Genomic DNA, 23806 nt, shown 5'->3' with positions numbered 1-23806 from the left:
ATCTCAGCAGCCCTGCCCCTCCTGGGTCTCAGCGGCGCTGCCCTGCCTGGATCTCAGTGGTCCTGTCCCTCCTGGATCTCAGTGGCCCTCCCCTGCCTGGATCTCAGTGGTCCTGCCCTGCCTGGATCTCAGAGGCCTTGCCCTGCCCAGATCTCAGCAGCCCTGCCCTGCCTGGATCTCAGTGGCCCTGCCCTACCTGGATCTCAGGGGTCCTGCCCTGCCTGGATCTCAGTGGTCCTGCCCCTCCTGGATCTCATTGGCCCAGCCGTGCCTAGATCCCAGTGGTCCTGCTCCCCCTGGATCTCAGCGGCCCTGTCCTGCCTGGGTGTCAGCAGCCCTGCCCCGCCTGGATCTCAGTGGCCCTGCCCTGCTTGGATCTCAGCGGCCCTGCCCTGCCTGGATCTCAGTGGTCCTGCCCCTCCTGGATCTCAGTGGTCCTGCCCCTCCTGGATCTCATTGGCCCAGCCGTGCCTAGATCTCAGTGGTCCTGCCCCTCCTGGATCTCAGTGGCCCTGCCCCTCCTGGATCTCAGTGGTCCTGACCCTCCTGGGTCTCAGCGGCCCTGCCCTGCCTGGATCTCAGTGGTCCTGCCCCGCCTGGATCTCAGTGGCCCTGCCCTGCTTGGATCTCAGCGGCCCTGCCCTGCCTGGATCTCAGCGGCCCTGCCCTGCCTGGATCTCAGCGGCCCTGCCCTGCCTGGATCTCAGCATCCCTGCCTGGATCTCAGACTTCTGATGTTCAGAGTTGGGAGAGGATCCATTCCTGTAGTTTTCAGACCCCTGGTTTTTGGTACTAATTTGTTAAGGCAGCCCCAGGAAACTCTTGCAGGAGGTATCCGAGTTTGAAGCCTAATTAGAAATGGTTACCACACGGCACAGTTTCTGTTTCAGTTAAATCTTTTCTTAGCCTTTTTTTTTCCCTTTGTAAGAATTCAGTGTCTTGTGTGGGCGTGTCATTTTCTCCTCCAGAGATTTATATAATCATTTGAGTCATGTATTTCCCCCAGTTTATTCATAAATGACTTGTATTTACATCTTTTAACACCACATTCCAAGGCATGTGGATAATTTCTTTGGATTTCATTTGGGTGTTTTGTTTTGCTTGGGTTTTGCTTTGTTTTGTTTCATTTCGTTGTTTCCGGATGTTTAAGACAAACACACACCTGCCTTTATACCAACGGGGAAAATCAGCACATTTCTATTCCCTGACGTGCAGGGTAGGGCCACTGTGCACAAGGATTCCTTCCTACTTGTAGGATTCAGAATGGTCTAAACTGTGTCAAGAAGGCATCTTGTGTCCATCAATGAGGTTATGCAACCTACTTTGCAAAAGGAATCCCCAGAGAAATGTCCTTAGGGGACCCGCTGAAGGGCTGGGTCTCAGCAGCCTTCAGCCTCAGAAGGAGCTTTTTAATGACATTCCTTCATTCTGGCGTCTGGGCCAGCTTCCCCCGGAAATACCCTAGAAGCTACTGGGTTTGCATTCCTAGAGACAGCTCGCATGGCCAAAATGGGTCGTCCAAAAAAAAAAAAAATTCTTTTTTTAAAAAGTCTTTACAACACTTTGTAGAACTTTGAATATTCATCGTCTGTAGGACCCCTTTCTCCAGTGAATATTTTCACGTTGAGGTCGAGACCTTGTGCAGTTTTCATTTTGCAAAGGGACAAAGGGCTTGGTGTTTACCAAAGTGCCATCCAGCGCGGAGGCCTTGGAGGCCATGCTCTGGAATGCGCAGACGCCCCCTCGCCTGCCCCCCCCCCCCCCCCCCCGTCTGCCTGTCACTGGCCTGCGTGGTGGGGACGGAGGACAGGCTGATAATTCCCTGACCTCATCCCCCTGCGGTGGTTTTCCACCCGGCAGCATTTGGGGACCCAGCGTGAAGGACCATGTGCCCACGACCTTCGTTGTTCAAGGGGCTTCTGCTCACCTAATGGGCGGCGAGGGGTCAACACCCTTCCTGTTGCCCAGAATCCCTTCTAGACACGCGTCATGGGGAGCGGAGTCCCCACCACGGGCCCGACTGACTTCCCAGCTGCACACGATGCATTTTCTGCACGTCGCTGCCCTACCGGCTGAGCAGAGTCTTCCCCAGCCTCGTGGGCAGAGACACTAACTCGACTGTGCTCGGGAGATCTGCCCTGAGCCTCTGATGTCTTTTCCCCTTTAAATTATGCTGCCGAGAAAATCTGGAAGCATTTTCGTCCAGGCAATGGAACAGGAGAGTTCCGAGCGCGCGGTGTGTGAACAAACAAAGGAAACAAGCCTCCTCACTCCCAGCTACGCGAGGAGACGTTTCCTGTGTAGGCTCTTTTCTCTGTCTCCTGGTCATGGGACAGGATTCAGGGTCAGTCCTTCCCGGGGTGATGGAGCCTGACAGCAGCCGGCCAGGGCAGTCATGTGACTCAGGAGTGAGGTTTAAAATCCCTGTCAAGCAAAGAGCCACGTCACTCCTTGCTCACGCACGGCCCCGCTTGGAATAATAAACTTTCCCCTTCAAAAGCCACAGCCCGTCTGTCCCTGCAGCCAGAAACAGCCCATCCGTCCCTGCAGGGATCCTGCCTTGATTAGGGGGAAGGGCTGGGGGAAGGGACACAAAAGACACAAGAACGCAGTAAAAATAAATGACGGTGGGTTCACCGGATCATCTGCATTAAGGACAGGTACCCTACTGCCTCGCACAGCACTGACAAGGGGGCATCACTGTCCTTATTTCACATTTGGAAAAGCTGATGTTAGGAAGGCCGAATAGCATATTCCAGGCCACCCAGCCAGGAAACCAGGAGGAGGGAGTGGCTTCAGCCCCACTATGTGACTCAGTTACCGACTGCTCAGACGTCTGTACCCTTCTAACAAGACGGGTCCTAAGGTTCTCACAATAATTCAGATGACACACACTGATGGTGGGTCCCCCACAGGAGAGGACTGTAGGGAGCCTCTGAGCCATGAGCTTGTCTTATCCCCGTGTCCTTAAAAGAACAGTTAGGTCAAGGGCAGGAGTTGGAGGCTGGGGACTGAGCCGGCAAAGCCATTAGATCAAAGATCACGATGCCTGTGGCTCTGGCTTCCAGAACGAGCCCTCTCCGTGGCTCACAGATGGCTACCTTCTTGCCGAGACCTCCCATGGTCGACAGAGACATCGCGACGTCTGATCTCTACGCACAAGGGCACGAGTCCCTTCCTCATCACCTCCCAGAGGCCTCACCTCCTGATACAAACCCCATGGAGGGGACTGGCTTCTGCGTAGGGCATTCGAGGGGACACCACCCAGTCCACAGCATAGCTATTGTCAAAATTCTGGTTGAAATGGGGACAAGGAAAACACTAGCTGGCGAAATCACTAGGTACACCATGCATCCATCCAGACACATGCCGTTTGGACAGTAGCACGAATCCCATGGACCCCTGGCAATATGGACGTCAGTATCACTCCTTTGCCCCAAGCACATTCGAAGGAGCTAGCGTTCTCTTTCCTCCCCACCCTCCACGTGGTAGAACAGCGATCAAACACGTGACTTTAACTCAACCGACATGCGTTTCTACCTCTGGTGGATTCAAGGAACTTTGCTGGCACTGGTGGTGATTCCACAATGCCTAAAACACGGTTCCAACCCATGGACTCAACCCCCGGCGAAGCAAACCGAAGCTGCCAAAGTGAGTGTCCACACAAAAGGATTGAACACATCAAAGCACTGATTTCTTTTTTTCGTGGCACAGTCATTGAGAACCGTAATGCCATATGCAAGGATTTGCTGTGTGAGTTGCAGACTGACCTTTTCGATCTACACGTTCCTTGGCAGAATTGAACCTCGTTCGCTCATTCATTCAGTTCACCCATCACTGGCAAGAGAAGAAGGCACGATCTCTACCATTTCTTCAAAACAGCAGCTGCAAGGGGGTGGGGACAGTCTGGGAAGAGCTTGGCACGTCGAATGTCACCTCCGGGCACCTTGGCAACCTTCCCAGCTTGGGTGACCCACTGGGCATTGAGAAAACAAGGGACTGGTGCAGGAAGAGGCTGGCAGGAGGCCCAGAAGGCTGGAAATGAGCGTCCCGCCCAAGGCAGCCGGAGAGGTGGGTATAAAGCCCCGTCCACTGGGCCCAACCAATCTTAGGAGCCAGGATCCACCAGACTGGGCGACCGGGTGACTGTGAGGTCCCCCCAGACAGGCACACGGGCACAATGATGTGAGTTTCCAGTTCGGCTCAGTAGACGATGGCAATGCCATTAACAAACATGAGAAGATGTTGTGGGGACAAGATTTTTACAAATTCATAGAACAAGTCCCACCACATAGGTCTGCACTTACTACTGAAAAGTAAAGCTATAGAGGAAGTGAATCAAGCCACTTGGGAACCAGCGTCTACTGATGACATACCTTGTGGATACCACCGTGGACAAGGGACGCGGAGGAACCCACGGACACTGTGTTTCTTGGGAGAAACCGAGGCAGCCCGGACTCCAGGCATCAGAAGCAACCGAGCGCCGGGCTCCTATGCGGCCGCGTCCCAAGACTCCCCGTCTCATGGCCGGCCTTGCAAAGGCTCTATCAGGACCTCTGGAATGTTCTTTTCCTGAATCTTGGCCTTTGGACACCTAGTTTTTTTTCTCTCTTCACAGAAGCTCTGTCCTTTCTTCCAGGGGCTGGGGGGGGGGGGGTGTCTCTGCGCGGAATGTCCTCACCTGATCCCTTCCTAACTTTCTAGGGCCCTCATTCCTTCTGGAAGCTGGGTGCCCTTCTCCTGCGTCCCCATCTGGCTCCTGGACGCACGGCGCTCTCCAGCTGTGCTGTCGCGCCCCCTCCCCAGGTGGCCCCCAGCTTCCCGCAGCCGGCACCGAGGCTCCCGGCGGCTCCCCGCCCCCGCCCTGCCCCCGCAGGCCGCTCGTGGGGGCGGGAGGAGCGCGCTCCCACCTTCCGGGCAGGCCGAGTCTGGCGGCCGGGAGAGGCGGGCGTCCAGGAGCCACCGGAGAGGCGGGAGGGCGTGGCTGCGGGTCTCACGTTGCAGCCGGGCCTGCCGGAGGGGGCTCCCGCCCGCACACGGGTTCGGGGGAAGCCGCCAAAGCAAACTCCGGCCCGCGCGGAGGGGTGCAAAGCGCGCGCCTTGTCCCTTCCCCGGAAGGAAAGGCGGCCGTTTTGCAGCCCGGCTCGGCACCCCGGCGCGCCCCCGGCCCCTAGTCCCCGGCCTGGCTCCGGGATCGGCGGGACTCGGTCCCAAAGCCGCTGCGCGCTGGGCCCCGGCCGCTCCCGCAGCCGCAGCGGGCGAGGCGCGATGAAGAGGCGCGAGGAGGGCTGAGCGCAGCGCGCGCGGCCAGGGTCCCTGGGCTCGGGCCCGCGCCCCGTCTCCCCGGGGTGGGGCAGGGCAGGGTGGGGGTGGGCCGAGGCGTGGACTCGGGGAAGCCTCTCGGCGACGCGAATAAAAGGGCGCCGGCTCGCCGCGCCGAGCTGGGAAGCCTCGCCGCCTCGCCCCCGGCCCGGGAAGGGCATGGCCCCGGCGGACCCCCGGCGGTGAGTCAGGGCGCCCCGCTCCCGTGTGTCGCGGCCTCCGGAGGACAGGTGAGGACCGAGGGCGGCCTGGGCGCCCGCGGGGAAGGGGGCGCGGTGTCTGCTGCGCGGGGGCAGTTGGGGGTCGGCCAAGGGTGGGGGCGAGGACGAGGGCGCACAGGCCACTAGGCCGGGGGTTTGCGGGGCCTTTTTGGGAAGGACAGACAGGCTGAATCTGGCGGGAAGATCCCCGTCGCCTTAACCTCTCCGCTCCCTTCCCGGGCCACCTCGCGCCTACCCATCCCTGCTCTCCAGGGAGGCGCCCGTGGGACCCCCGAGGGAACCCGAGCCCTCCTGGCGTGGGAGGGGACAGCAGAGCCGCGGGGCCTCCCCGGAGGGCGCTAAAGTCCCCCCGCCTCCTGCTCGAACTCTGGAATGTGGGTGACCCTCGGCCCGCTGGCGGCTGAGCCGCACGGAAGCCGGACAAGTCTTCCCCCCGGGAGGGACGGCGCCTGTTGCGCGGGTCCCCGCAAGGCCACCCGAGCCGCGTTCCGGGAAACCCCGTATTTTCCTTGGAGCGGCGCTGGAAGCTGGCCAGCTGGTCCGGCGGGGGCCAGCCTCCCCCGCCCCCCCCCGCCCCCCCCGCCCCTTCCCCGGGGCGGCCCCGGCGGTTCCGGCGGCTCTGGCGGCTCGGGCGGCTCGGGCGGCTCCGGCGACTCCGGCTCAGGGCACCTCCCCGCGCGCGCGGCGCCGGGCCCGGGCTTCCCTGGGGCGCGCGCTCTCGGTCTCCGGGGACGACCCGGCCAGAGCCGAGGCTTTACAGAAGGCGTCGGCGCGCGGGGGCCCGGGTGGCCCGCGGGCACAGCGCGCGTTCCGGGCGCGGTCGGCGGGGGAGGCTGCAGGAGGCTGAGCCGCTCCTCTGGAAAGGCTGCAAGAGAGGACGCGCTCAGGCCGAAGAAGGTGTCTATCTCGAGGTTGTTTAAAGGACCAACAGCTCCGGATTCCTAGCCTGAGCGAGCGGATCAGAGCGTGTTGCCCGCGGTTATCACCTTCCCAGAGCACGCGCGTGTCTTTTGCGCACTTTACACGTGTATTATTATTTTTAAATAAAGTCGTTGCAAGAAGTGAGAAACACATAACATGATTAACGGATGCGCAAAGCATGGACCTAATAATAATAATAATAATAATAATAATAATAATAAATAACCACGCATATTCTAAACTGTTGCTTGAAATATCCGCGCATTTCCATGTTTGCGCGCATGGCCTCACTGATCGCGTTTCTTTGCACATGTTTTGTGGGTCAATTCCTTTCCTCTTTATCTGATGTCGGATTTCACCAACTTCTTCCCCTATAGCGCACGCACCCACATGTAGTGGAATACATTTTGCTTCAGTGAGCGCGCACCCCTTAAACAGTGTAAGAGGACATATGGGACACCTCAAGGAATGTCATTCAAAGAAGGGTATACTCTTAATAACGACCTTGTTGAGAAGTTTATTTTCAGTCAAATATGTACAATATATAATGGCTCGGAATGAACATTGGAGGCGGAGACTTTAATCAGTTACTTTATTATTATAGAAACATTATAGTAATATATGTTATATTGTTATATATATAAAGTATATATTATAGTTACTTTAATCAGTTACTTTATTATTATGGAAACATAATATATATATTGCTGTATATGTAACTATATATTATAGTTACTTTAATCAGATACTTTATTATTATAGGAATATTATGGTATATATTAGATTACTATATATATATAAGTATATATTATAGTTACTTTAATCAGTTACTTTATTATTATAGAAACATAATATATATATTACTATATATAACTATATATTATAGTTACTTTAATCAGATACTTTATTATTATAAGAATATTATAATATATATTATGTTACTATATACATAAAACTATATATTATAGTTACTTTAATAAGTTACTTTATTATTATAGAAACACCAGTATCTCTCTCCTCTCTCTATATGGATGAGCAAATATATACACGAATATCTGTACATTTGTATATATGAACACACATGTACGTATATTTTTGTGTGTCTGGTCTCCATCCATTCCATACCGTCGCTCGTCACAGCGTCAGATTTCCAAATGGGAGCGTCAAAGTCAGGAATTGAGATGACCTCCGAAATAATGGTTCCAGATCGCGGGGAAAGATCAGGAAAATAAGTTTCGAGTCTCTTGGCCCGAATATCTTGTGTCAGTGAAGGACACCATGCGGTGATGTCTTGGGAAGCCCCAAACCATCTTGCACAATTGGAAGAACGTTCGCTGCACGTGCGCGCGCTACCCGACAATAAACGGCTCTCCTTCTGTGGTCCCACGACAGGTGTCCAGGGATAACGAATCAGGACAAGATGCCATCATCCCGGGCGCGGTGGCCAGCCCTGTCCGTGGTGCTGATTCTGCTCTGGGGTCATCCACCAGCCGCGCTCGCCTGCCCTCACCCGTGCGCCTGCTACGTCCCCAGCGAGGTCCACTGCACATTTCGGTCCCTGGCTTCTGTGCCCGCCGGCATCTCTAAACATGTGGAAAGAATCAATCTGGGGTTTGTACCACATTCTTACTGAACAATTTCAGCCTCTTTCGTTGCGTGTTTGTTTTTGTTTTTGTTTTTTCACACATGTACGTGCATTTACGAAACTGTCAATGCGTACGACTTTCTGTAAATGCAGTCCTTTGGGGGCGATTATCTGAATTGATCCGTCAACTGGAACCACAATCGTATGATTTAATAACCAGGCATCCTGGATAACTTCAACGTATCTACAGATTTCCCTTGAAAACAATTGCCTACCGTAGAGTAGATACAAATGTATCTGATACACACATAAATATATAAACATTACTTCAATAGACTTCAGAAACTACTAAAAATAACTTAAAAATCAGTTGGACTTCTCCGACATTCTGTAAGTTATCTGGATGATGCACTTGTGCTCTTGGGGGAATAAAAGGGCCTTGTAGTTTTTACCTATTTAAAATATGAATATTTTGGGGCGCCTGGGTGGCTCAGTTGGTTAAGCATCCGACTTCGGCTCAGCTCACGATCTCACGGTCTGTGAGTTCAAGCCCCGCGTCGGGCTCTGTGTTGACAGCTCAGAGCCTGGAGCATGTTTCGGATTCTGTGTCTCCCTCTCTCTCTGCCCCTCCCCTGCTCATGCTCTGTCTCTCTCTGTCTCAAAAATAAATAAAAACATTTAAAAAAATAAAATAAAATATGAATATTTTTTATGAGAGGTTTTATGCAGCATTTCAGGTAGATTTATATTCATATAGATTTATATTTATATAGATTTATGTAGAGACATGTTTTTGTATTTTAAAATATCGTTTCATGTGCATAAATGCTTTGTATACATAAATATTAGTTGCCTTAAATTGCAGGTACTCATGTGAAAATTAAATAATAAACAATTATTTGGACTTACCCAACAAAATATGTAAGCTATTTTCTACCACCTACAAAACAACAAAAATAACTTAGGCTTTGGTGACTAGCCACAGACGGGATGTTTTAAGTGAAACGCAATGGCCAATGAACAAAATAATTGTAAATGCGCTTGGCATCTTATAGCAGAAGCTTAAAAAAAATCTTGTATTTGTAAAGTCCTGTAGCAGAAAAAGAGAATGAAAAGTTAAGACAGTAAGATAGAAAGTTCCCTAATCGAAGGCAGGAGACCATTGAGTAATTTTCTCAGTAAGATCTTGAGAGACCTTATGATATGAGTATCTGAAAATCCAACCAGAATCATGATAACTCAGTAGGGGAAATAGTTTGACTTTGCCAGAAGAGGGGGTTAAATTTTTTTTTAAATTTTGTTTTAAAATTTATTCTTGAGAGACAGAGCACGAGTCGGGGAGAAGGGCAGGGAGAGAAGGAGACACAGATTCCAAAGTAGGTTCCAGACTCTGAGCTGTCAGCACAGAGCCCCTACGCGGGGCTTGATCCCACGAACCATGAGATCATGACCTGAGCCCAAGTCTCCTGTCTCCGCACCGTTGCTGTCTTTCTCAGCCTATGGTCCCACCAGCTGTGATTAGCCCCCTGGTCCCTCCAGCCCGACCCCTGGCAGTGCACACAGTAGGACGTGGTGTCCCACAGGGCATCGTGCAGCCCCCTAGAAAGCGTGACAGTGACGAGCAGGACGACAGGTTTCTGCTGTGCTCCTGCCTACAAGGCATGCATGTGCCGCCTGCTGTATACTGGGGCTCTGGACTGTGGGGTGGGAAAACAGGGCAGGGGAGATGTACACGGTGGCTTTGTACAGACAACAGCACTGGGCTACGACCTGTCAGGCTGCGTTTATCGCAGTTAGGATTTCCGTGGCTTTTGTCCCCTACTCCTCTTTACAGTGAAGTATTTTGTACATGTGAAACCTAGCTTCTCAGCTGGAGCATAGTTTCTGGTGGCTTCATTTTAACCAACTTTATTTGTTTAGCTTTCTTTATTCTGAAAGAGAGAGAGAGAGAAAGAGAGAGAGACAGAATCCCAAGCAGGCTCCACACTGTCAGCACAGAGACTGACGTGGGGCTCAAACTCATGAACCGTGAGATCACCACCTGAGCCCAGAATCAAGACCCAGATGCTTAATGGACTGAGCCACCCAGGTGCCCCATTTTAAGCTGACTTTATATGGTAAAGACTATAAATGACTGGGTCCCAAAAGCTTTGCCACTGGAGCAGTACATAGATACTGAGGTCCTTCCTTTCCCTGTTGATGGCAATAATATTTTCGGGTGTTTTCTGTAATATTAAAGAAAAAAACAAAACAGCTAAGGTATGGCTTCACTGCACACAAGTGTATAAGATCTACCCGGCTAACTTGGTCATAGGAATCTACATGGCACTTTTCAAATCACTCTTTTTAAAAAATGTTTATGTATTTCTTTTGAGAGAGTGCACACATGATCAGGGAGGGGCAGAGAGAGAGAGAGAGAATTCCAAGCAGGCTCCATGGTGTCAGCGTGGAGCTCAGTGCCAGGGCTCGAACCCATGAAATAGGAGATCATGAACCTGAGCCAAAATCAAGAATGAGACACTTAACCGCCTGAGCCAGCCCGGTGCCCACTAGATCAGTCTTATATCCCAGCACTGTCTCGGGAAATCAGTCTGCAAGGAGATGATGTTAGTGTCATTGTGCGTTTTGTTGAGGGGGGGGAGGAAGAACCAAGGGCGATGTCTAATACAGACAGGACTCAGGGTCTGATTTGTGTTTTCGCCATCTGGAAGGAGCAGCGTGCTCTCAAGGAACGAGGGATTGTTGGCAAAGCGCTACTGAACTCTCCCGTTCCCGCACAGATGTTTTTGCAGGGTGTTTAGTCGGCACTGAAACAGAGATCTGCTGTTTCCTGTTTGGACACAGCCCCAGAGCTTTTTCAAAAATTACTTTCCAAGTATATTTTAAATGTTTGTATTTATTTATTTATTTTAGAGAGAGAGAGAGACAGAGAGACAGAGCATGAGCAGGGGAAGGGCAGAGAGAGAGAGGGAGACCCAGAATCCAAAGCAGGCTCCAGGCTCTTGAGCGGTCAGCACAGAGCCCGACGCGGGGCTTGAACAACTACCATAGATAGATAGATTATATATATATAGATGGATAGATAGATAGATAGATAGATAGATGATACATGGATGGATGAATGGATAGATGGATAAGTGTATACATATATATGATAATAGATAGATAATAGACACATGATCCATGGATCAATAGATGGATGGATTGCTGGATCAGTAGACAGGTATGTAGATAAATGATGCATGGATAGATGGATAGATAGATGATAGATGGATGGATCTGTGGATTGATGGATTGGTAGATAGAAGATGAATGGATGGATGGATGGATAGACGGATCAATAATCAACGGATAGCTGGATGATGGATGGACAGATGGATGGATGGATGGATGGATGGATAAATAGATGATGGGTGGATGGATCAATGGATAGGTAGATGATGGATGGACAGATGGATGGATGGATGGATAGATAGATAGATAGATGATGGGTGTATGGATCAATGGATAGGTAGATGATGGATGGACAGATGGATGGATGGATGGATAGATAGATACATAGATGATGGGTGGATGGATCAATGGATAGGTAGATGATGGATGGACAGATGGATGGAGGGATGGACGGATGGATAAATAGATGATGGGTGGATGGATCAATGGATAGGTAGATGATGGATGGACAGATGGATGGATGGATAGATAGATACATAGATGATGGGTGGATGGATCAATGGATAGGTAGATGATGGATGGACAGATGGATGGATGGATGGATAGATAGATAGATGATGGATGGATGGATCAATGGATAGGTAGATGATGCATGGACAGATGGATGGATGGATGGATAGATAGATGGATGATGGATGGATGGATCAATGGATAGGTATATGATGGATGAACAGATGAATTGGTTAATGGATGGATGAATAGATAGATAGATAGATGATAGATAGATAGATGATGGATGGATAGGTAGAAGATGGATGGATTGATGGAATGATGGATAGGTAGATAGATGATGGATGGATGGATGGATGCATGGGTGAATAGATAGGTAGGTAGATAGATACATACATACATACATACATACATAGATAATGGGTGGATGGATAGATAGACCAACAGTCAGCATCTCTTCCGCTTGGGCAGTTTCCAAATCTCAACACTCTTGATATTAAGGGCTGAGCCATTCTTTGTGGGCGGCCATCCTGTGCATTGTGGGATGTTCATCAGCACCCGTGGTCTCTACCCACTGGATGCCACTAACACATCCCCACTCAGCTGTGATGCCCAAACAGTTCTCTGGGCACTGTCCAATATCCATGCTGTCTAATCCAGAAGGGGGAGCCTTTCTATGTAATTGTCCGTTGACTCTGTGAGTTAAATGCAAACAGCAGCCATGATTACTTTTTACTGTATTTTACCCGTGCATCACTTCAAAGCCCTATTGCGTTTTCCTAACGAGACAGGATACATTTCATTGCATCGAGTGTTTCCTTTGCCTAAGTTGGTCTTATAAAACAATGCAGTGTTTAAAGTCGTTCTTTGTAGACGTCCAAGCGATCAAGCTGAGTGGTTTTGCTGTTGGAGGTTATTTTTCCTGGAATTTATAGCTGAAAAGTGATGCTTCCTCAGGCTGGCTCTTAGAGGAGTCATTAACCAGATCTTGACTTCGAAATCAGGGTTTGGGCACATATGTGTTTATAAGAATGGGGCACCTGGGTGGCTCAGTCAGTTAAGCGTCTGACTCTTGATTTTGACTCTGGTCATGATCTCACGGTTCGTGAGTTCAAGCCCCGAGTCGGGCCCTGTGTTGGCTGTGCGGAGACTGCTTGGGGATTCTCTCTCTCTCTCTCTCTCTCTCTCTCTCTGCCCCCTGCCCCGCTCGCATGCTCTCTCTCTCTCCCAAATTAAATAATCATTAAAAACTTATTTTTAAAAAGGAAAGAAATTGGCATTGTCTGTTGTATTTAGCTATGAGCATTTCACCTTCACTGTCTTACAACATCTATTTCCTTTTATTTAGGTGCTATGGGGAAGTCATAAATAATGTCAGGCTACATGTGTTGTATTTCAGCAGAAGCAGTGGCACAAAGCAACTGCCCTCCAATACAGAATTCTTCATTCATTTTAGAATGCCTTCTCTAGGCATTGACTCTGGGGATTCCCTTGTGCCATCAGTAAGGTAGCAATGAGGAATTTTCTTTTTTAAAAAATTTTTTCATGTTTATTTACTGTTGAGAGAGAGACAGGCAAAGCGTGAGCAGGGGAGGGGCAGAGAGAGAGGAAGACACAGAATCCAAAGCCGGCTCCAGGCTCTGAGCTCGAACCCACACGTTGCGAGATCATGACCTGAGCCGAAATCAGACGCTCAACCGACTGAGTCACCCAGGCGTCCCGGAGATGAAGAATTTTCAAACTGGCCAAGAAAACATCTTTACCAATGTTGACGCGACACGAAAACCAAAAGACACCAAAATGTTTACAACTAATTTGGAGAATCCATCAGAAATGGCCACTGTCCTGGTGAAACAGAGAGCTGGTGTTAGTGTTCGTTCTTTAATTTGGTCCTTCCTAGCCTGGAGTACCTCCTCCTGTCATTACATGATGCAAAGCTCCTTTCCAAGCTGCCTGTTCCCTGGCATCGATGCTCATTCTTTGCATTCAATGACCCATGTGTCATCCATCATTATGCACACTTTCCATTGGACGTTTCCAACAAGGGGCCATTGGACCAGCTTCCTTTCGACTCCAAATCCTACTTGTGTCCCTGAAATCATCTCTAGCTGCATTAGCACATTCTTAGTCAAAATATCCAGCGAATATTCCTGAACCGAGTGAAGGCCAGTAAGAGTAGGTCATTTTCCTTTCGACCCTAGAAACGGACAAGGATACAAAGCAAGAAATGGCACCAGTACACCTCAGACTCAACATTGGGTAAATGGTTCCTGGGCAGACTGCTGAATCTTTCCCAGATGGGGCTTCAGTATTCACTGTTTCTTATTCCAACTCTTCTTCTTTTTTTTTTTTTTTTTTTAGATTTAATAGTATACAGGCTTTGTCAGAAACCTCATTTGCGGGACTGAGCAAGTTGGAGCTGCTTATGATTCATGGCAACGACATCCCCAGCATCCCCGACGGGGCTTTAAGAGACCTCAGCTCTCTCCAGGTAAACCCGGGCTTTTACAAGCATCGGGAATTGCAGCTTCTACGACCGTTAATGAGCAAGGGGAAACGACATCCTGCTCCCCAACGATTCATAACATTGCCGATTTTTTCTTCCCGTTAAAAACCAGCTTCATGTCATTCCCTCTCTGCCCTTTGTTCTGGTTTCTGTCCCTGCTTGTGGCTTTGTCTGTTATAAACAGGCTTTTCCGCTCCGCCCCTGCCTTTGTAGGTTTTCAAGTTCAGCTACAATAAGCTGCGTGTGATCACGGCTCAGACCCTGCAGGGGCTGCGGAGCTTGACGAGGGTGCACATTGACCACAACAAGATCGAGTTCATCCACCCACAAGCTTTCAATGGCCTAACCTCCCTAAGGCTGCTCCACTTAGAAGGAAACAAGTTGCAGCAGCTACACCCTGGCACGTTCTCCACGTTCACGTTTCTGGATTATTTCAGAGTCTCCACCATCAGACACCTCTACCTAGCGGACAACATGATTACGACTCTCCCCACGGGGATGCTTCAGAACATGCCTCTTCTGGAGAATCTTTACCTGCATGGGAACCCGTGGTCGTGTGACTGCAACATGAAGGGGTTTCTGGAATGGGACGCCAGATCCAAAGGTAAGAGGAGAGCACGGCGAACGTGGCTCCCACCTGCACGGTGCCCACCCTTCTGGACAGCTGATGTCGTCCAGCGTTGTGCCATGGCTTTGTCTTGTGAAGAGAACATCACCAAATCAGCACGGCAGGAAGCTTCCCGTGGAAAGGGTTACAGCGTAGATGCTGAGGCACCTCGGTTCCATAATTCTCACGGCTGTCTCCGTCAGGCAATTGTGAGGCAATGATCATTCAGTTTTATATGGTTGACTATGGTTGTCCTAAACTGAATATCTGGAGTGTTCCATGCAGCCCTGGGTTACGGCGACATGTGGGACTTTCTCTGCATCCCTGTTATATGAGGAGGTGTTCAAAGATGCTTGGAAAAGGGAAGGCTGGCAGTGGCTGTGACACGTCTCTCTTGAGAATGGGTGACAGGGATGTTCTGCACTGGTCCAGAGAACAAAAAACAGGAGGGCTGTGCAGAAGTTGCAAGAAAGTAGATTTTTTTAAGTTTATTTATTTATTTTCATGGGAGGGAGGGGGAGGAAGAAAGAGAGGATGAGCGGAGGAGGGGCAGAGAGAGAGGGAGACACAGAACTGGAAGCAGACTCCAGGCTCCGAGCCGTCAGCACAGAGCCCCACGCGAGGCTCGAACCCACGAACTGCGAGATCATGACCTGGGCCGAAGTCGGACGCTCCACAAACGGAGCCACCCAGGCACCCCTTGCTTCTTAATACTCTTAACTAGAAGAGACACACGTCACCTCCATTCATATTTCATTGCTGGGAGATAGTCCCCAAACCCCACCGGGTACGTGGCAGGGGGTTGAAAATCAGTTTGGGTAGACCTTTACCAGCAAAACATTGGATCAGGGAAGTGAAAATATGATGTTTTCCTGCACAGACGGCCGTCTTGGCCATTCTGGAGATACATGTGTGTGTGTGTGTTATGTGTGCATGCACATACACGTATGTCTGTGGATATTTGGTGTGTGCATGTGTTTACATGTGTGTCTGTGTATCTTTTGTGTGTGCGTATGTGTCTCTATGTGTCTGCATGCACTGTATCTATATTTTTGTATCTGTGCGTGTTGGGTGAAGGAGTGACACAATTATATCTGCACGTTGAGGTGTTTACTCTGAAAGTCACGTGGAAAACTGCATTCAGAGAGGCAGAACCAGATCTCGTGAAACCAGTTAGGAGGTTTATCGTGCTCTGAGTCATATGATAGCCCTTTGACTGGTTTATTCCCAGCGGGGATGGAAAGAAGTGAGCAGATATCAAGATAGTTCGGTCTCATAAATGTCACCTGGGGGAGACTCTGGGACTTGGAAATAGGCACGTCAAGTAGAAAACCGGTGTGGAGTTTGTACGATGTGTGTTGACTGGACAAGCACGTATGGCAGCCGTCATTGGAAAATGGATGGTGACGAAAACCATACATGTAGGTGAGGCCACCTAGGCCAAGTCCTGGAGCACTCATCGTGAATGAGTCCATGGGCAGAGAAGGGTGAAGGTCGTGAAAGAGGCAGATACAGACAACATTCTGGAACACTTGGTGTCCAGGAAGACAAGAGTAGAATGGGAATCCAAAACATAAACGTGGCCTGAAATGCAAAATTACCGGGGCCCCTGGGTGGCTCAGTTGGTTAAGTGTCTGACTCTTGATTTCAGCTCAGGTCATGATCTCGTGGCTTGCGATCTTGAGCCCCGAGGCAGGCTCTGCACTGACAGCATGGAGCCTGCTTCGGATTCTCTCTCTCTCTCTCTCTCTCTCTCTCTCTCTCTCTCTCTGTGTCTCTCTGCCCTTCCCCCACTCACTCTCTCTCTCAAAATAAATTAACATTAAAAAAGAAGAAAAATTATGGCAACCAAAAAAATCATGAAAGACAGATACGATGTGATTCATGGCAAAAGTGGGACCTTTCACCTCGAACTCTTTTCATGGGTTGGTTGCATTTGTTTATGTAGATTCTCCTGGACCTTCAGAGAAGGTAAGTTGTATCGGGTGTGTGAACAGAGTCACTTTTTTAAAAAAATAACTTGGAAATACTTTTGGAAAAAAAGCATTCATTACTCCTTGTCAGGGAGTTCAAACACCGTGGTTCCGTACCACATTCTGTGCTAAATGGATTTCAAGTCATTGGTGAAGTCACAGAAGTGGGTGAGTGTTGAATCATTATGTACATGCACTGAGGAGATAAAGGTACACTGAAAGCCTTCATCCTCTGCCATGTGCAAGGCATGCTGCTCTTGGGTTCCCTGACTTACTGCACGCTTGTTGATTCCTTTTAGGGACTCTGAAGTGCAAAAAGGACAAAGCCTATGAAGGTGGTCAGCTATGTGCCACGTGCTCCAGTCCCCGAAGATTGTACAAGCAAGAGATTCACAAGTTGAAGGACATTACTTGTCTCAAGCCTTCCATAGAGTCCCCTCTGAGACAGAACATGACCAGGAACAGTGAGGAAGACCAGGAACAAGAAGAAGACGGTGACGGCCAGCTGTCCCTGGAGAGGTTCCAATTCCCCCCGTGGAACATCTCTTTGAATATGACCGACGAACACGGGAACACAGTGAACTTGGTCTGTGACATCAAGAAGCCAACGGACGTGTACAAAATCCACCTGAACCAGACAGATCCCCAAGAGATTGATATAAATGCAACGGTTGCTTTGGACTTTGAGTGTCCCATGACTCGGGAAAACTATGAGAAGCTGTGGAAACTGATCGCGTATTACAGTGAGGTCCCTGTGAGGCTAAACCGAGAGCTCATGCTCGGCAAAGACCCCAAGGTCAGCTACCAGTACAGGCAAGACGCCGATGACGATGCCCTTTACTACACGGGCGTCAGAGCCCACGTTCTTGCAGAACCAGAATGGGTCATGCAGCCGTCCATAGATATCCAACTCAACCGACGTCAGAGTACAGCCAAAAAGGTGCTGCTCTCCTATCATTCCCACTATTCGTTAACAATGCCCGCCAAAGAGGCCAGGCAGTCTCGGAGCAGAAGCTGGGTCATGATCGAACCCAGCCGAGCAGTGCACACAGCCCAGATCGTCTTGGAAGGGGATCCGTGCCAGCTAAGCTGTAACGTGAAGGCTTCTGAGAGTCCATCCATCTCCTGGGTGCTCCCGAATGGCTCCGTGCTGAAAGCACCCATGGAGGACCAGCATGGCAAGTTCTCCATCGTCACCAGCGGCTGGCTGAGGATCAGATCAACAGAGCAGTCAGACTCGGGTTTGTACCAGTGCATCGCCCAGGTGAGGGATGAAATGGACCAGATGGTGTACAGGGTCTTTGTGCAACCACCTGCCACTCAGCCTCCCGACGGACACACACTGACAATTCCAAAGAACGTAGGGGAGCCTGTGATGCTGCCTTGCAGTGCGCTGGCCATACCCGAAGCCCAGCTCAGTTGGATCCTTCCAAACAAAAGGATAATAAACAATCTGGCTAACACGTCCCATGCATCCGTGTTGGCCAACGGAACTCTTTCCATCCCAAAGGTCCAAGTCAGTGATGGCGGTTACTACAGATGTGTGGCTGTCAACCGGCAAGGGGCCGATCATTTTACTGTGGGGGTCACCGTGAGTAGGAAAGGGTCTGGCCGGTCATCCAAAAAAGGCAGACACCCAGCTGCGAAGACTCTTTCCAGAGTGCCAGGAGATGTCGTAGAGGACGAAGGTGGCTCAGGCGTAGGAGACGGAGAGAGCACTTCAAGGAGATTTCTACATGCAAAGGACCAAGAGGAGCTCCTCAAAACAAAGGACGATGCCGTCGCTGGAGGTCAGAAAACCAAGAAAGGGCGAAGAAAACTCAAACCCTGGAAGAATTCTGAAAAAGAACCAGAGACGAACATCGCAGAAGGTCGCAGAGTGTTTGAGTCCAGACGAAGGATAAATATGGCAAACAAACAGATTAATCCAGAGCACTGGGCAGACATTTTAGCCAGAGTACGTGGGAAAAATCTCCCTAAGGGAACCGAAATACCCCGGGTCATTAAAACCACCACTCCCCCATCCGTGGGTCCGGAGGTGACGCCCCTCCTGCCTGCCGTCCCTCCCCCCTCGGTAGGGGAGGAGGGTCCTGCACGGACCACAACCAGCGCTGAAGAAACCTCGGCAGATGCATTTCCATTTGGTGAGGACGATCAGGTTTCCGGCACTGTGTCCTCAACCAGGATGGGACCGGACAGTGGACATGATGGAGTGATTGTCGCTGAACCCAAAGTGACAAGCACGCATCTGGAAGACTTTATTGACCATGACTTTTCTAAGACTGAGGATACAACTCCCACTCAAGTTGACCCAAAGTGGGCTACCGCCAATGTACTGATATCCATCCCTTATGAATCTTCTCCTACTCTCCAGACCCTGCACACGGTCTACGAAGAGCCCACCGATGAAAACACAGGCACAGAGAGCTGGCCTGCAGGAGATGTTGGGTCCGTGCCAGAGCCTACGTCAGATGGGTATGAGTCTCCACTGGGTGCCATCGCCTTGGCTGAGTCTGAGACTGTGTCCTATGTTGACCCAGATGTGGAGGCTGACTCACAGCCAGATGAAGAGAACAGGAAAGAATTGACTTTCGATCACTTTACGCCAACCCCCATCGTGTGGGTTGATGACTCCAGGACATCTGAGCCATTAGATAGTGTCGCATTAGGGGAGTCAGCTGTCCAACGACAAGGACATCCACGGAGACAAACAGACAACACCCAGCTTGTGAAAGGTGCTTCAAGCACTCAGGGAAACCCGCTGATTGAAAAGGGCACAGAGGAGAATTCTCAGACACCGCAGGAAGGAGATATGTCCAAGAGAGACCCCACAAACTCCGGAGATCCTAATAGTATGGGAAAGCGAGTCAAATCTACCCCTCCGCTGGACTCTGCCCCCGGAGTGATGAATGGCATCACTCCCTCGGAACATCCCAGCGACACCACACTGGGTGCTCTCTTTGACAAGGACCCCACCACGGTAACAGCAGCGATGCCAACCAAAAAGGCCACTTCGGCTTGGGGGCCGGCCACTCACCCTTCTCGAAAGAGACCCAACGGGAGGAAGAGATTACGCGCCCACAGATTCCGACACAGGCATAAACAAACCCCGCCCACGACTTTTGCCCCGACGGAGACTTTTTCTACTCCACCTACTCAAGTACCTGAGGCGAAGGTTCCAGAGCACGTGGAGAGTTCACCGGTGCCGACGTCTTGGATTGGCCGCACAGTTGGGGTCCCCAAGCAGGCGCAAACGGAGAAGCAGGCAGAACCAGTACCCAAAGGAACCCCAAGAAGGAAACACGGGAAGAGGCCAAATAAACATTGGCATTCCACTTCTACAGCGAGCTTTCCCACGTCTGCCTCGACACCCAGCCCTTCCCCAGAAAGCAAGCATGAAAATATCATTGTCCCCAGTCCAGAAACTCCACTCTTGTCTACAACCATTTCTCTGACAACTGGGGACCCACGTGAGAGGACTACCATGGAAGATTCTGTGACAACCGCCACAAAAAGACACTTGTCACCCCATAAACTCCAGGAGACCATTCCAGTCACCTATAAACCTATATCGGACGGAAAGGAAATGACGAATTATGGTGTCACAAACATCAATGAGCATAAAACGGACAGCCCAGTCCCTGATGACCCCTCGAGTAATGCTGCATCACCTTCTGGCTCTGAGGTCTCCACTGTGGGAGACTTTCAGGAGGAATCTGCTCCGTCTAGCTTTCCCGGAACCTCACCCTGGAATCCCCCAGGGACAGCCCGGCCTGGGAAGCCACAGACAGACACACCTGTTACCAGCTCTGTGGAAACCCTTACAAACTCACCCTTTCTTAAACGGTCGGAGGATGTGGGTTTTCCTTCCGAGTTCCCTCCGTCAGTCACAGCATCTACACTGTTTCAACCAGAAGAAGGGGGTGTCTCAACCCCTCTCTTGAGCATAAAAGTAGAGCCATCTTCAACTGAGGCAGAAACCACCACCGGTGCTCATGATCATCGTGGAACGACTCCTGCTGCAATCACACCTTGGAATCCTGCCTCGACTCCTGCCCCCGCGGAGGGGACTGCATCCCCTTTCCTGGCCACCACTCTTGTGTCCTGGGCACAGACCTTCACGGAGCCCACCTCTCTTTCTTCAAAGACACCACCGTTAACAGATTCCAAGGAAAACGTTTTCTTGAATTACGTGGGGATCCCAGAAACCAAAGCAGCCCCGGTGAATAACGGGGGAACACAGCATGTATTGAGGCCACATGATTTACCCACCCCTTCTTCCAACCAGAATAAATTTAACTTAACTCCAAAGCAAGAGTTGGGAAAGGAAGCATTTGATGGAAAGGCCCAAAACAGTCTTCCACGTGGCCCCGACGGTAAGGCTGGGCGAGTCCAACTTTTCCACCAGCCAGCCAGAGTTCCTGCCCAACCAATCCCACCGAGGGGAACGGTGAGGCCACCACATGTGGCCACAGAAGGCTCCTTTAGGTACTTTGTAACTCTCCAGCCCCCTCGTCACTTGACCAACAAACCGGAAATAACGGCGTACCCTTCAAGGGCTTTGCCAGAAAATAAGCACTTTACGACTCCGAGATTACCAAGCACGACCAGTCCCATGGTTTCAGCGCAGAAGCCCAAACCTCGCCTTCCTAGTAAGTTCACTGACCAAGGAATGGACCGGTTCAGTGTCAACCCCAAAGTGTTTGGGAATAACAACATCCCAGATCTAAGAGAACCTGGTGGCAAGCTTCCAAGCTCAAGCGTACCCCATTATCCCAATGGAAGATTCCCTTTCTTTTTCAACAGGACTCTCTCTTTCCCACAGTTGGGAGTTACTCTCAAGCCCCAGACGCCTACATCCCCTGCCCCCAGCGTAAGAGAGAAAAAAGTCAACCCAGGTCCCTACAATAGGCTACATTCCCAGAGCATCATCCACATGGACTTTGGTCCCCCCGCACCTCCATTATTGCACCCTCCCCGGGCCACGGGGCCGCCCTCAACAAATGCACAGAACATCCCTGTGGTCTACTCCACCCGGAGCTCCGTCCCCAACGTGGTATCATCTGGCCAGCCTTCCAGAAGCTTCCATCAGACCAGCTCCAAGCTGTTCTCTGCTGGAGGACCGCCCGCATCCAAATTCTGGACGCATGGGGAAAAGCCCCAAATCATCACCAAATCCCCTCAGACTGTGTCTGTCACCGCGGAGACAGATGCTATGTTCCCATGTGAGGCAACGGGGAAACCCACACCTTTCATTACCTGGACAAAGGTTTCCACAGGTAAGGCGTTCAAGTGTCTGCGTTTTAACTGGGGCTTGTGTAGGAAGGGGTTACTTGGGCGTGTGACCCTCGTCGAAACTGCAGACTCTGGGCAAAGGGCAGATGGTTGGGACAGGAGGGGACCTCTGAGAACCTAGATACAAGGATACTCCTTTAGAGGGAACGGAAGTAAGGAACCAGAACCCCTACTCGGGCTCTAACGTATGTGAGATTTTAGTGGGGCCATGGAAACATGTAGTAGGTTCTTTGGATAAGGAATGACTGAGGCTCAGGGACATTTCAGAAAGGAGCCACTTGCCGTTTCCCTGAGAGACTCAGCACACAAGTCCTCCACCACTTGTGGGGTGCCGTGAGGGTGAGGACAGGAGTGAGCAGACTCCCCTGCCCTTCCATTGGCCGGCAGGTGTAAGCACAGCCCGTCTGGGGTGCATGAGGCATTCCTTTGACTGGTACCTACACATAGGGTTCTATTCATTTGTTTGGGTTGCCATTAACAGCGGACCACATGCAGGGTGCCTTAGAGACAGGCGTTTATTCTCTCCACGTCTGGGAGGCTGGGAGACTGAGATGCAGGCAGGGCTGAGGCTGGGGGTCTGAGATGCAGGCAGGGCTGAGGCAGGGGCTCTGAGATCCACGCAGGGCCAAGCATGGGGGTCTGGGATCCAGGCAGGGCTGAGGCTGGGAGTCTGAAGTCCAGGCAGGGCTGAGGCTGGGGGTCTGAAGTCCAGGCAGGACCGAGGCTGAGGGTCTGAGATCCAGGCAGGGCTGAGGCTGGGAGTCTGAGATCCAGGCAGGACTTGAGTTTAGGAGTCTGAGGTCCACGCGGGGCTGAGGCTGGGAGTGTGAGATCCAGGCAGGGCCGAGGCTTGGAGGCTGAGGTCCACGTGGGGTTGAGGCTGGGAGTCAAAGATCCAGGCAGGGCGGAGGCTGGGAGTCTGAGGTCCAGGCGGGGCTGAGGCTGGGGGTCTGAGATCCAGGCAGGGCGGAGGCTGAGAGTCTAAGATCCAGGCAGGGTGGAGGCTGGGACTCTGTGGTCCAGGCAGGGCTGAATATGGGAGTCTGAGGTCCAGGCAGGGCTGAGGCTGGGAGTCTGAGATCCAGGCAGGGCCGAGGCTGGGGCTCTGTGGTCCAGGCAGGGCTGAGGCTGGGCGTCTGTGGTCCAGGCAAGGCTGAGGATGGGAGTCTGAGGTCCAGGCAGGGCTGAGGCTAGGAGTCTGAGATCTAGGTAGGGCTGAGGCTGGGGGTCTGATATCCAGGCAGGGCTGAGGCTGGGGGTCTGATATCCAGGCAGGGCTGAGGCTGAGGGTCTGAGGTCCAGGCAGTGCTGAGGCTGGGCGTCTGAGATCCAGGCAGGGCCCAGGCAGGGAGTCTGACATCCAGGCAGGGCTGAGGCTGGGGGTCTGAGTTCCAGGCAGGGCTGAGGCTGAGAGTCTAAGATCCAAGCAGGGTGGAGGCTGGGAGTTTGAGGTCCAGTCAGGGCTGAGGCTGGGGGTCTGAGGCCCAAGCAGGGCTGAGGCTGGGAGTCTGAGATCCAGGCAGGGCCGAGGCTGGGGGTCTGAGATCCAGGCAGGGCCGAGGCTGGGGGTCTGAGATCCAGGCAGGGCCGAGGCTGGGAGGCTGAGTTCCAGGCAGGGCTGAGGCTAGGACTCTGAGGTCCAGGCAGGGCAGAGGCTGGGAGTCTTAGACCCAGGCGGGCTGAGGCTGGGAG

General features: G+C 51.4%; 1 protein-coding gene and 1 long non-coding RNA gene across 2 annotated transcripts in view; one reads left to right on the top strand and one right to left on the bottom strand.

Annotated features, from left to right (window-relative positions):
- Nucleotides 1–3652: 3652 nt before the first annotated feature.
- Nucleotides 3653–5122, bottom strand: LOC109256160 (uncharacterized). The gene is made up of 2 exons (XR_002075530.2): nt 4377–5122; nt 3653–3837 (listed from the first exon to the last, which is right to left on the bottom strand). It is a non-coding gene; the product is annotated as an uncharacterized LOC109256160 (long non-coding RNA).
- A 239-nt stretch (nt 5123–5361) lies between these two features.
- The window catches only part of MXRA5 (matrix remodeling associated 5), a 30145-nt gene continuing 11700 nt past the window's right edge, over nt 5362–23806 (top strand). The window contains exons 1-5 of the mRNA XM_019431149.2: nt 5362–5552; nt 7857–8075; nt 14095–14224; nt 14453–14843; nt 17119–22098. Of these exons, the coding sequence (XP_019286694.2) occupies nt 7885–8075; nt 14095–14224; nt 14453–14843; nt 17119–22098 (5692 nt within the window). The 5' untranslated portion in view covers nt 5362–5552; nt 7857–7884. The remainder of the gene's footprint in view (nt 5553–7856; nt 8076–14094; nt 14225–14452; nt 14844–17118; nt 22099–23806) is intronic.

The sequence above is a fragment of the Panthera pardus genome, unplaced genomic scaffold (assembly GCF_024362965.1).
Source record: "Panthera pardus isolate Hobbes unplaced genomic scaffold, ASM2436296v1 HiC_scaffold_27, whole genome shotgun sequence".
In the NCBI taxonomy this organism is placed as follows: domain Eukaryota; kingdom Metazoa; phylum Chordata; class Mammalia; order Carnivora; family Felidae; genus Panthera; species Panthera pardus.
Note: the sequence above shows the minus strand (reverse complement) of the source record. Positions and strands in the feature narration are given on the sequence as shown.